The sequence below is a fragment of the Copadichromis virginalis genome, linkage group LG23, assembly GCF_057382275.1.
Source record: "Copadichromis virginalis isolate Kocher_CV1m ecotype Utaka linkage group LG23, C_Virginalis_male_GT1.1, whole genome shotgun sequence".
Taxonomy (NCBI): Eukaryota; Metazoa; Chordata; class Actinopteri; order Cichliformes; family Cichlidae; genus Copadichromis; species Copadichromis virginalis.
In genome coordinates this window covers 12,831,496-12,844,100 of record NC_140639.1, presented here as the reverse complement: position 1 = coordinate 12,844,100, position 12,605 = coordinate 12,831,496, and the positions used below count along the sequence as shown (strand labels likewise).

General features: G+C 41.3%; 2 protein-coding genes across 6 annotated transcripts in view; one reads left to right on the top strand and one right to left on the bottom strand.

Annotated features, from left to right (window-relative positions):
• Positions 1 to 260: 260 nt before the first annotated feature.
• Positions 261 to 12,605, bottom strand: part of cyfip1 (cytoplasmic FMR1 interacting protein 1) — a 44,344-nt gene continuing 31,999 nt past the window's right edge. For both annotated transcript variants that reach the window (XM_085449155.1, XM_085449156.1), the window contains exons 24-31: positions 8,150 to 8,293; positions 7,952 to 8,042; positions 6,964 to 7,094; positions 6,770 to 6,842; positions 4,218 to 4,312; positions 3,574 to 3,812; positions 3,347 to 3,494; positions 261 to 867 (exon numbers count right to left, since the gene is read on the bottom strand). In XM_085449155.1, coding sequence (XP_085305281.1) covers positions 703 to 867; positions 3,347 to 3,494; positions 3,574 to 3,812; positions 4,218 to 4,312; positions 6,770 to 6,842; positions 6,964 to 7,094; positions 7,952 to 8,042; positions 8,150 to 8,293 — 1,086 coding nt within the window. In that variant the 3' untranslated portion in view covers positions 261 to 702. The remainder of the gene's footprint in view (positions 868 to 3,346; positions 3,495 to 3,573; positions 3,813 to 4,217; positions 4,313 to 6,769; positions 6,843 to 6,963; positions 7,095 to 7,951; positions 8,043 to 8,149; positions 8,294 to 12,605) is intronic.
• Positions 7,089 to 12,364, top strand: fndc9 (fibronectin type III domain containing 9). 4 transcript variants are annotated; one of them, XM_085449161.1, is made up of 4 exons: positions 8,269 to 8,330; positions 9,097 to 9,299; positions 10,606 to 10,698; positions 11,241 to 12,364. In XM_085449161.1, exon 4 carries the CDS (start codon positions 11,320 to 11,322, stop codon positions 11,956 to 11,958), a length of 639 nt encoding a protein of 212 aa, XP_085305287.1. In that variant the 5' UTR covers positions 8,269 to 8,330; positions 9,097 to 9,299; positions 10,606 to 10,698; positions 11,241 to 11,319; the 3' UTR covers positions 11,959 to 12,364. The 4 variants fall into 4 exon arrangements, with proteins under 4 accessions (XP_085305290.1, XP_085305287.1, XP_085305286.1 ...); XM_085449164.1 differs by lacking the exons at positions 8,269 to 8,330; positions 10,606 to 10,698 and adding an exon at positions 7,089 to 7,165; XM_085449160.1 differs by lacking the exon at positions 10,606 to 10,698.

Here is a 12,605-nt window from a genome sequence, read left to right as displayed (position 1 = left end):
GTAGCGCTGTAAATAAGTTTTATAAAAAGGTTTTATGGACATGCACCTTCATGCACTGACTTCCTTTCTATGAATCAGATGAAGTTTTAATATATATATATAAATATATATATACTTTATGAAGTCCTGCTGACAATGACTACATTTGATAGGACGTTCTATGATTTGAGTTGTCGTCATACTTGAAGGTAACGGCAGTTAATGTTGGGAGTTCTGAACTTTTTCTTTGCAGTTTTTACATTAAAAGCTTGACACAAACCAACATTTGTTACATATTTATTGAATTAAATGATTAAAACATAAGGCACAGTGAATAAATGCTGAACATGAGCTTGAGCTCTGTTACTTCAGTTCCACTTAAAATGTTTAGCATGCAAGTTGAACAGTGTAGAAAATATAAATTTACCATCACCCACACTTAAAATAGATTAATGCTCACCCTCAAACACCTGCCACCGCAAACCCTTAAATACGTCAGATAAAAACTACTTCCTCTCTCTGATCTACTTCTGTCTGCAAGTATAAAACAAAGAATATCCAAAAAGGGGAAATATTCTTTTCTGATAAGGCACAAATGAATACAAAAAAGAAAAAGTGGCCCAACTTCTGACACATGATGGTCCTCAGACCTAAAGGGCGATATTTGTGGTGATGCGGACAGTGTTTGAAACTTCACGCTGGTCCACAGTGTCGACGGCCGCCTCAGCTGCTGGCGAGCGACTGGTGTATCGGAGGCTGGAAGCATCGCACGTGCTCGACCGGCATGTTCTCGCCGTCGCCAGACTTCATGTACTTGTTCAGGATGGCGAAGATCTCGTTGTTGAGGACTTGGAATCTACGGATTCTGTCCACCATCTTCTTTAGAGGCTGAAAGGGAGACAAACACGGGAATGAGCTCAGAACAGGTCCCACTTAATCACATTGCTGCTTTTATGTCAGATCCTATTTCACTGGTGAACGTTTATTTTAAACGTGGCCACAGTTTCTAATAGCACATAAAGCCAACAGCTCAGACTGTGCTAAACGCTCAGTGTTACACAGATTTTCCAACTCTCCATTCTGAGGTCACAGAGAGAGCAGGGTGTATTTATAGTACCGTAGGTCAGCCCTGAAGTTGACAACACAATAATTCCCAACATTATTTTTCTTAACACCCCCCTACGGGCTTTTGGATCATCACAGGAAATAACAGTTTGTGATACGTTTTAGCCAGATAACTTTTCTCTGCAGTTTCTCAAGAGCATTTGCATCAGTTGCATTTAAAAAAACAACAAAAAAAACCCTGAACAGTCGTGGTGGCCATCAATGCCTCTGAGCTTGTGCATTTGGTGGGTTGGAGTTTGCCTGACATCTTCTGCAGTCTCATTTAGTGGCTTGTTGTAGAACATGAGGATGTTCTGAATGAGCAACTTCAGGAAAAAATGCCAACTCTTTCTTGGGCTTTAGGATTTATTTCTGTGGAACTACAGAAAAGCCCCGCTGACCTGCTGTTTAAACCTTCTGTTTATCTGGGACAGCCAATTATAAAAAGCTCCCATAAAGGGGGAGGAGCTATAAGAGCCTGTTTGATATTTGGTGTTTCCAAATGGCAGTGGAAGAACAGGAAATTGTATGCAATTGTCTATAAAACAGCTTATTATGAACTTTAACAGTGTTTCAGTTCAATCTGAGGATCCAGCTGGGAGATGTGAGCTGAGCACCAAGAAAACGGGACAGTTAGCCAGGCTCATTTCAAGGTTAAATCCAGCTCCCGGCAGTTCTAAAACAAACTCATCTGCTTAATCCACACAAACGCTGAAGAGTGTAACATCGCGGAGGGTTACCTGCAGCGACTATCTGACGACTTCAGAACCTCATTCTGTGTTTTCATGTGCAGCCACGCTGATTAGCTTTCCCCCCCCCCATGTACTTAGTGAAACCTGTGGGTTTGGTTCTCAGTGACCTACTTATCTGCCCATGAATGCATCACAATGTTGCTGGGTCAGTGTTGCCAACGCACAATACTCAACAAAGAGTTCATCAACAATCACGGAAAACAAAACGCAACAAAAATTCCTGAGAGGCAGGTAAGCTCCTAGCAAACAGAACCATCACGCCCATTTCTCTTTCATCGTCCTACACTTCACTCCCAACTGATTCAAAACTCTTTCATAGTCCGTGAGGGAAAACCCCCCCCCCCCAAAAAAACAAAAAACAGTCCATTTATGATTCAGTGGGTCACGCTGAAGCCTTTTGTGCTCTTTGCTACATTCTGAGGGGATACACTCAGTAACAGATTTCAACATAAATTATTCAAGTATTTTTTTTTGACAGAAATCCGAGTTCTGATTTCAACTTCCCTGCGCTGCCTCCGCAAGGACCAGAGTGCTGCAAAACTGAAGAAAATGAACACCTGAAGCCGCTCTTGTGATCGCCGACACGCTTGTGCTCATGAAGCAGAAGGACTGACGTCTGCAGCTTCACGCTGAGCTGTATTTAGCTTTCTGTTAGCAGTGAAATTCATAATTCATAATTTTGGACTCCAAGCAGAAACACAGCATTAGAAAACAAAAACAACAGTTCAGTGTGGTTTGCTCTCAGTAATGTACGAAGTTACTTTAACTGTTGCAGTCTCACACCTGAGACGGATCTTGTTTAGTGACTTTAAACGCTGCGACGTTATTGGCTGCTCCACGACAAAAATTAGAGGTGGAGGATCTGAAACTCATCAAGCTCATCTTTCATGCTTCATTACCAGTTCTTACTGTGGTTTTTTACAAAGTATTTATAGAAAAGTATCACTTATTTACAGAGGTTAAAAAAGGAATATAGCTTTTTAAATCTGAGTCTCATATGATCTGGTGTGACTGAAGCCAGATTACATCATTATCAACACCCTAAAGGCTACAAAACGACAACAAACAGAAGTCATGTGAACCTAAACTCACCTTGATAAATTCCATACGGGTCATAATCTTTATTAACTTTGCACGTCACGTCACGCAGGGCGCCATCAGCAGATTTTATTATCTAATGTTCAGAGTTCAGCCGTGCGTTTAACAGCCTGTTGTTGAGGTTTCAAATCATATCAGCAGGTTATGGCATGAAGCAGAAAAGTCAATCACATTTTCTTGATGTGTGTCAAAAATAATAATTAAAAATGAATAAAAAAATCTAACTGAATTGAAGACATACGCAGGTCTTTACTTATATTCTTGGTACATTTGCTATTTGAGATGGTGTGCTCATTATTTTGGATGCAGTAACTGGTGGAGATGCTCGGGGACGTCAGGTGAGGGAAGATGCGTTAAATCTGCACCTTATGTATGCTGTATTTAACAGCCGTGCTCATGTCTTTCAAACTCACCACGCTCTTGATGATCTCATCCTTCCCGTCATGCTTCTGCACCTTGAGGAGGTGGTAGCTGAAGTCAAGGATGTCAAAGCGTCTCTGCTGTCCCAGCAGGGCGATGATCATGCAGCCTGCCCAGTGGAGGCCGTCTCCAAAGCACTGCCTGGAGGACAGGAAGAGGGTGTGTCAGTAAATATTAGGTGAGAGGAAGCGTGTGCGTGTTTGTGTTCGGCCACACTCACTCCACTGTGAACTCGTGGGCTCCCACAGGAATGCAGTACACAAACTGCATGGCGCTCCAGAGGCGGTGGAACTCCACACACTCGTCCACGTGCATCACGCCGTTGCTGGGCAACGGCCCACGCCACACAGGGTCCTCCAGGAAGCCTCGCACACGTGTGAGGATAACCTCAAACATGGACAGACCGCAACACAGGCGCTCTTTGGTCAATAGGTCGCCCTCACGAGCGATGGCTATTTGCTGAAAGAGAAGTAAAAGCATTCAAAAGATCGTCTACCGGTCAGCATCCTCCATAAGTGTCACATGACACAGGAGCAACTGTAGCTTATCTCTGTCTTAATGGTGTGTTCAGAGGGAAACAAAATAAGTTGGTTTATTGCCTGATGTCATCCTCAGGATAAAGTCCACACGATGAAACACATTTATATGGCAGCAAATTTGTTCATGAAGTCCTCCTGGAGAATTTATTTAAGTTCTGAAGATGTTTTAACTCCAGCTCTCAGCTGTACTGAGAAGAAAGTAGTTTCCTCATTGGTTGTTAGAGACAAACATCAGCTGGTTTTGAATTGGCCCTGAAACACTCCAGCATTTGTATTTACATAACTAACCCGAGGGAAAGTGAACACACCATCCGACGGCTCTTACCTGTGGTGTGCCGAGGCGTTCTATCAGGGGAACCATATGCAGCGCCGTGTATTTGGCCTCCAAGCGCTTCATCTTGGCGTCGAGGCGCTCCCCCTCTACACAGACAGACAAAGAAATGCATGAAGTTTAAGTTGAGGATTGTCAACCAGTGGAAATTTGTTCTTAAGAAAGAGGTTTAAAAAAATAAAAAAATAAAAGCTTACAAGAAATAGAAAATTCAGACTAAGAAAGGAAAAAAGTGAAAATGTGCCAAAACGCAGTCCGACAGAGTTGTTACTTGTATAACAAAAAAAAATTAAATAAAACAAAAACTTCTCACAATCAGCTGTTTTGTTTCTACATTAACTTTAGTAAATTTAATGAAGCCTGCCAGAATTTGACCTTCATATTAAGATTTTTCCAGATTACCAGGTCCTGGAAATACACAGGTTGTGTAACGGAGCTTTATGACACCAGCAAGAAAGGCAAAAAAAAAAAAAAAAAAAAGAAAAAGAAAAAGTGTGATCAACATCAAGTGGAAAGTAAATGCACAAACCGCACCTTCGTGCATGGGCTTACTCATACTGAACATTTAAAATAAAACATTAATGGAAAAATATTATCACACAGATGGAATCACAGTTAGAAGATGAGCTTTTTATGAGCAACCACCGATGATTCATCAGAAACGGATCAAACATCCAGGGTACCCTGTGGCCGTTTATGCTCCTCTACGTCACAGACGTTAAACTGCTACAGCTTATTCAAACTACGATTTACAGAGAAAAACAAAATCGCGCCGAGCAAAAATCGGATTTTGTCATCGATTTTGACACGAGTTGGGTATAAAATTTATTTGGTTGCAGTTCATGTAAACAGACAGTAAATGTGTTTTTCAGCTCTTAAAATTTCTTCTGGATATTTCTGAATTATGAGGGTTTAAAAAGATGTTGGAAAAAGAAAATTAAGAATGTGCCAAATTTCTATTAAGCCCCAATGCAAGTCTGGAAATATTCAGAGAATGAAGGTAAAATTTTGCTTGCCTGGAATAAGCTAAAGTTATTGTAAACATCAAAAGAAAAAAAAAATTGAGATGAGAGGCACAGATCGAGTTTGTTATTAATAGAAAATCAAACGCACACATGATGGCTACAGCATCCAGTTTGGGTTTATAAAATTTTAAATTTATGGGATTTTAATATTTAAAAACAATCATAAAAATTAGCAATATTTTCAGCCAGAACAAGATGCAACCTCTACAATGTTCTGCAACCCATGAAAACATATCAGTAAACCACAGTATGGCACGCTGGTGTCTCTGACACACACACACACGCATGCACACCTGCTGCAGATAATGCTGCGCTGGAATAACTGACTCTCTGTAATCCCGGCTGAAAACCGTACCCAACAAAAGCACTCTTGACTCCCGCTGAACTAATGTTTGCTAGAACACAGCACCCAGCTGTTTTCAAAATTGTTAAGCTTTTCCTAAAACAATACTTTAATGATGGAAAACAACTGAGTGCTGCATCTCAGCATCTCACCCTTGAGCGACGGGAAAAACCAAGGAGGAAATTTACATGGAAAGGTTTCGTTTTTTCAGCTGGTTAATGAGTCTCATTGTTAGTCAACTTTGGAACCAAAAGATGAGATCATGAATACACGCAGATGAAATGAGCCTCTATTTAAACAAACTTGTCTTTGGTTAGAGAAAAAAAAAAAAGGTGGGGGTTCATACAAATAAAATAAGCCTTATCCAGAACAAGCTCAGTGCAGCTGCTCCTTCATGTCAAAGCAGACAGACATCGAGAGGATTCTGGTATCTGATCAGGATCCTTCCATCCAAAGGTAGAAAACCCAAAAGGAAGCACAAGAGATCATAAATCTCATGTGGCCAGGAAACACTTCAAGTTCCTCCAGGACGATTTGAAAAATGAGGCAAATCTGGATAAATCCTGCTGCCAGAATGATCTGAGCGGAGCGATAACAGCAGAGCATGGACGGACAGACGGATAAAAGGGTCAATGTGATGAAGTCCTTGTGACCCTTTTTAGATTACTTAAGCAGGATGCAATGAGCTTAAGGTCGCATGAAGGGAAATTAAAGAGTTTTGTGATTTCGGGTTATGGTTAAATCGCTGGGAGTCACTCTGGCACCACCAGAATCCGCCTTTTATTCAACAGCGAGCAGAGATTTCAGACGCTTGAATCATTGTTTTGAACCCAGAGCAGATAAAGCACGGAGACAGTTTATTGATTACACTGTATGAACTGCGCAGAGCAAAGAGCACAAAGTTATCAATAGGAACCCATCTGCCTGTTGACTTTGCCTAGAAATTTGTCCATAAAGTTATAAACAAGTCCAACCCTGCCCAGGAACAACTGTGACTTGTGCAGGGACTACAAAATATTACACATTCTTACTTTGTTTATTAAATTTAGGCCGCTTATTCAAGTGGACGTTTTAGAGATCTGGGATGTTAATACATGTGTCTGAACTGGAAAAGTTTTTGGGTCCCTCCTGCTGTTTTGACTGTGCAAATAAAATTGACTTTTCCTCTCAGTATTTACCTTTGACATGGACTCTGGGAAGAATGTTCTGGAAAGGTGCAGCATGCAGCAAATCACAAACTTCTTCCTGTGACTGGAGGGAAAACAGCAAAACTTTAGAATAGGAGGCGACTGCATGAGGAAAAAAAATAATGAAAACATCTGCGGAGCATCTTAAAGTCGCCAGAGGCTCCCGATGACCCCGCGACCCGTACCAGGCTCTGCTCACTCAGCATACAGAACAGGATGGCGTTGCCCACCTCCCTCAGGTTCTGGAAACACACAGTCTTGAGCTCAGCGTACTCAACGATGTCCTTCAGCTGGTGGTGGAAGAACTCCAGGATACCTGAATGGAATTACACTGCAGTTATCACATATCTGCTACAGATAACAGCACTCAAAAGTAGATTACAGCAGGTATGCAGCGCTCCCTGATAAGCACATGAAGGGCAGGTTTTGTGGGCTCATGTTTGTTCTGTTGCTGCTCCCTCAGTGGAGTAAAGAAAGTCAAGATAAAGGTCTCTGTACAGAAACGTGTCCACCGCAACTCTTTGATTACTTTTTTTGTGCCTCCTCTTCCTGGTGAACGTCCACTGATACTTCCTTTCCCATTAAGGAAAACCTTTACGCCAATCAGTGTTTTGCCTACATGTCAGACTAGGTGCTTCTGGATCATTGCTGGATACACGTAGATGTGACGCAAATCTTTTGACTGAACAAGGTCATCTAACAAAAGGAAATGTGACCAGTTTTTCTCCTCACATTTGAAAGCTTTGATTAAAATGTTAAATACGACTCATTTCCAGCAGTTTGCTTCATTTGAATGAAGCGTTCGCTCCTGACTCACAGCTTCAGATTTTACTCCGACTTGTTCTGCAGATTCAGTCTGTGCGGCTAAGACCCTGACACGACTGACAGAGCAAATCCACTGTGCTCAGAGGTTTTGCCTTTTCTACCAGTTAAAATGAAAGTCAATAAAATGCAGTTTGAACGCTAACACACAAAACAAGCAAAATCCAGCACTGAGACCAAAAAGCACCAGATGTCTCCACGCAGTGGCTTATATTCACATGTATGGGTGTTCTTTGACTCGTATCAAATATCACTGTTATCTTTTTCTACATGTGCAGTATCTCCTGAGTTTTTTTTACTGCTTGTATCAGACCCAGACATTGTGTATCAGCTGGCTACACTTTGACATACCCGGGGAACCGTACTCGTAGCGTGGAAGTCTGCAAATCTTGGGCATCACCTCCATCAGGGTCTTCACATACTGCATTATGGTGCCCTGAAGCTGTAGAAACAGAGAGCTTAACTCCACTTAAAGGGAAGTGAACTCACAAAGAATGAAGCACAGTAGCATCATGAAATCATAGCTCCTGCACATCATTACACACTCACCAGGCTTTTGACAACCTTCAGCAGCTCCTCCATCACCACAGCAATGCCCTGGTAGCCCAGCAGTCTGCACATCACCTTAATGTGTGGGGGGCCCAGAAAGTTTCTATAGGAGCCAAAAGTGCTGCTATAGGCCAGGTTCAGGGTCTACATGCAGAGAAAGACATCAAAAGACATCAAAAAGGTTAGTATGAATATTGCACACCACCATGCAGGGACTTTGTTTTGAGATATTTAAAGGGGGGGATGGTGAAGCTCTGAGAAAGCAGTCCACCAACTACTCTTTCAGAGTCTGCTTCTCTTTAAGGGAGTTCTTTGTCCCCACAGTCCCCAAGTGCTACGTTATAAAGCAGCTTAATTAAAAAGAAAAAGCCAAAATAAACCCAAAGAACAGCTGAGGCCGGAAAAGAAGGTCATAGTAGAGGAGAGGGTAAGTTTTCCTCTTGTGTCATCACAGTGTTAAACATTTGAGAGGATCACAATAATCAGACACACTAACCTGCTGTTGTGAGCTGATGCGTTGTAAATAAAAGTGAAAGGAATCAACGAATGCTTACATTAAATTCCATGGCACTTTTAAAGCGAGTAAAATGGGAACATTTTCCACATTAGGATTATCCTCTGGGGACCACGAACAGCAATACGACAATCTGGCCGCCAGTTGTTCAGAGCTTTTGCTGTGGAACAAACAGTTAGGCAGATGGTCTCGCCAACTGAAGCACATTTAAGCTCCAGTGTCAGATATACAAGATACTCTGACATAAACCAAAGTGCTGCCCGAAGGGGAAATAACGATCAATAACACTATGATGTCTCTGCATTAACTCGCTGGCATGGAAAACAAAATCAAAGCAACCAAATTTGCTAACATATAAAGATTGATTTGTCTGCACTGTGCACTTTTCCCTTACATACACCACAGATTTTTAGTCCTCCCTCTCTCCTGTCAGCAGTGAGGTGAAGCTCTAATCCAGCAGCAGCGGCGATGAGGACACACCGATCTCTGCGTCAGTACTGAGGTTAGAAATCTCCACAGCAGCACGCAGCATCAGAGCGGCGACACAAGAAAAGATTTTTTAAGTGAGTGACGAGCAGCAGCAGCATTACGGGATAATCTGAGCAAACACCAACATGTGCTGGCACAGGTCTCCCGGTAAGTTTCCGTTTTATGCTTTGAATTGATGACGGTGGTCGTACTGGTTACTTGTTACAGCCAATAGTTATAGAAACGTCAATAACAAGATGCTTTTTTATGACACCTCTGAAAAACCACAAGATTTCTTTACAGTTGTAAAAATGTGGCAAAAAGAAAACAAAATGAAACCTGTGAGATTAACTTTGTCTGAAAAGCACCAGTATTTAGGAGGGTTTAAAGCATCATTTGTCATCAGCATTTCTTTTAACTGAGCCTGCAGTGAGCACCAAACCCACCCTGCACTGGTTAAGGGCAAAGTGAAAACTTTTAATCATTTTTACATTTGGGTGTCATTTTATTCAATGCACGTAAAATATTATTCAATACTGAAGATTAAGTTTAGATTTTTAAAGCAAAATAAACTCTTGCAATAGTTAAATATGTCAGCAGGTGCTTTGGGTCAAAGTGTGATTTTATAAAATAAATTTCAGGATTTATTAAAATATTGAAATAAAAAGCTCGTAAACTGGACAGCTCAGAAAAATAAATTTCCATTATGCAATTTGCATCATCTGTGCATAATCTCAGCTCCCTCCCACCCATCTGTTCCAGATAACTCTTTGTACAATGCTTATTATCCTCCGACATTGCTTTGTTTCCCCCTCGTTATGCTTTATATAACATGGTGAGGATCGGCTGTGTGGTCATGACATTTTTCATTATGCTAAGCTCTGTGCATACTGCAAATGGGAGCAGGATTTAAAGTCAGGAAGTAATTAGAGCTTTTATTGAAACCATAAATTGGTGAGTTTTTGGATGCGTTTTTGCCCACTTACGTCAGAACAGTCCTAAGACTTAATGCTGCTTTTCCACCAACTATTTAGAACCACCTCCATTCACTTCTATCTGAAACGCAACAAAACACTGACATTAAAGACCTGAGACAAACTCTGGAACCGCCGACGACGGCGACCAATATCAGCATCAAAAGTATAATTGCATAGATGCTATAAGCATTAAATAAAGAACAGCCACTGATATCAGTGTTTACATTTTTAGTTGTTATAGATCAAAGTAAAGCAGATGTGTTATTCCCTTCTATAATCCTTAAAGGGACAACAGTGGCCGTGCAGTTTGAGCATGTGTTTAACTGCTAATTGTACATAAATAAAATGTGCATGGGTAGGTGTATGAGAGTCAGGCCTAATTCATAAATTCTTAACTTGGATCACGTATGTGGTAATTCTCTGGTATTTGTCCGGCATATTATTATTGTTTTCATTTTTCTTTTTTAAATTTAGTGCACACGTTTTTTTGTTTTTAGCCTCAAACCTAGTTGCGACATAAATGGGGGCTCATCCGGGATCTTTGGGACTCTTCTGAGGGGACTGAACATCAGGTTTCTTTCTCCTATAAGGTGCGTCAAGCTGACTAGGTCTTCCCTGTGAGCGAATTCAAGCATTTCAGCTCTTTAGATGTGCTGCCTCCACTAAAACATTTACTTACTTTGTTTACTTATTACTTAACGCTGTCTCGAGCCTCGGATGCCTGTTTTTGTGGAATAAATAATGGTTGCTACTTATGTTCTAAGGAGTAACTGGATTAAGAGCTTGAGAATCACTTCTCAAATCTGGTTAAAAGTGCTTTGCTTCTTAAAGGGAACAAAAGTGCTGATCGGTGGAAAAAAAAGGAAATGGGTTAAAAAAATATGGGTGGGAAGGAGCCAAAATTAAGAGTAAAATATGAAAGCTTCTGTTGTGCAACATAACTAGGATGGTGACTTATTTAAATGTTATGAATCATGACCAAATGGCTCACTGAGCCAAGAGAAAGCTTATTATTGATGAAGTCTTCTTATATTAGCTCTTAGATGGGGAAAGAGCACAGAAATACCTCACCCTGTCATCTCAAATTAGTCCTTTCAGTGTCTCACTGTGTTCCCATCTTCCTTTTTTCCAGCTCAGTTTTACATCGCAAGCATCAGACAGCTGCAGTAACTGAGGATGCACTTCATTCCTGCAGACTCCATCTTCTCACAATGGTGATTGCAATCTACAACATCTCCTCCACCTCAGCCAGGGTGAGCTGGCCATCCTCCCCCACCTGCATTGACACCTTCTACAGCGTCATGTACGACCCCAACTGGAACAGCCTGTTCATGGGCTACAAGCGCAAAAGCTTCATGTATGAGGATCGTATCCCTGTCAGTCAGACCAGCACACACCTGGCCAATCTCCTCCCTCAGACTGCCTACTTCTTGTGTGTGACGTGTCAGGCTGCCAATCCGGTGCGGGAACAATGCCAAGTGTTCAGCACTCTGAGCGACAGCAGCGAAGGTCACGACAGAGCCGGCTGGGAGCTGGCAATGGCCGTATGGCTCATCTGCTGCATCTTGCTCCTCGTCATCGCCAGCATCCTGTTGTGGAGCTGTCTTAACAACATCTGTATCCTCCCCGGCCAGGCCGCAGCCGGACACCCGGTGGTGACCAACTCAACCTGTCAAGGCATGTCCACATCTGGAGCCCTCTACACTACGAGAAGCAGCAGCCAAGACAGCATCAAACTCTCCAACATCATGCAATCACCCCACCTCTCGGCGCAGCCTACGGGTCACATAATTACCCAAGACCATGAGTTGAGGACGCTGGCTAAGCTGTCCGGCAGCGAGCCAACATGAATCAACTGGATTAAGGTCATCACAGCATTGTTCAGATTCAATTGTCACCGAGTATTTTCATCCACTCACAAAATCCTATTTGTGTGTTTTTCCTCAGAGGAAACATTTCCAACCTATTACAGCAAAGTTTCAACACACACGCACACATGCACACCATTTTAAATAAAAAGATTTATGCTTTTAAGACCTAAAAAAAATTACAAACCAAAAATTTAATATCATTAATATGGCACTCATCTTTCTTTTGGCACTGACAAAAATTTATCCATGTAGAAAAATAAAAAAAATCTGTCATTTAACACGTCGCCTGCGTGTTTATAGAACGGGCTCAGACAGAAACAAATGTTGTCTGTTTAATCAAAGCTTCACTATCCACAAAAACATTAAAAATAAATAAAATTGTTTTACTCATAACTCTGTAGATCATTCTTTTATATTCATGTCATTTATTTATGTCCATAAATAAACCAAAAATATATTTTTTAAATGTATTTTTTAACCTCTCCTACAGTGAAATTACAAAACCCTCTCAAGCCATATTTGTTCTCCCAAAGTAAAAACAACAACTACTTTTGGACATGTCTGGGAGTGATTTTGATTTATCCAAATATTATTTACATTATTTTGATTGGATATCAAAGTATTCT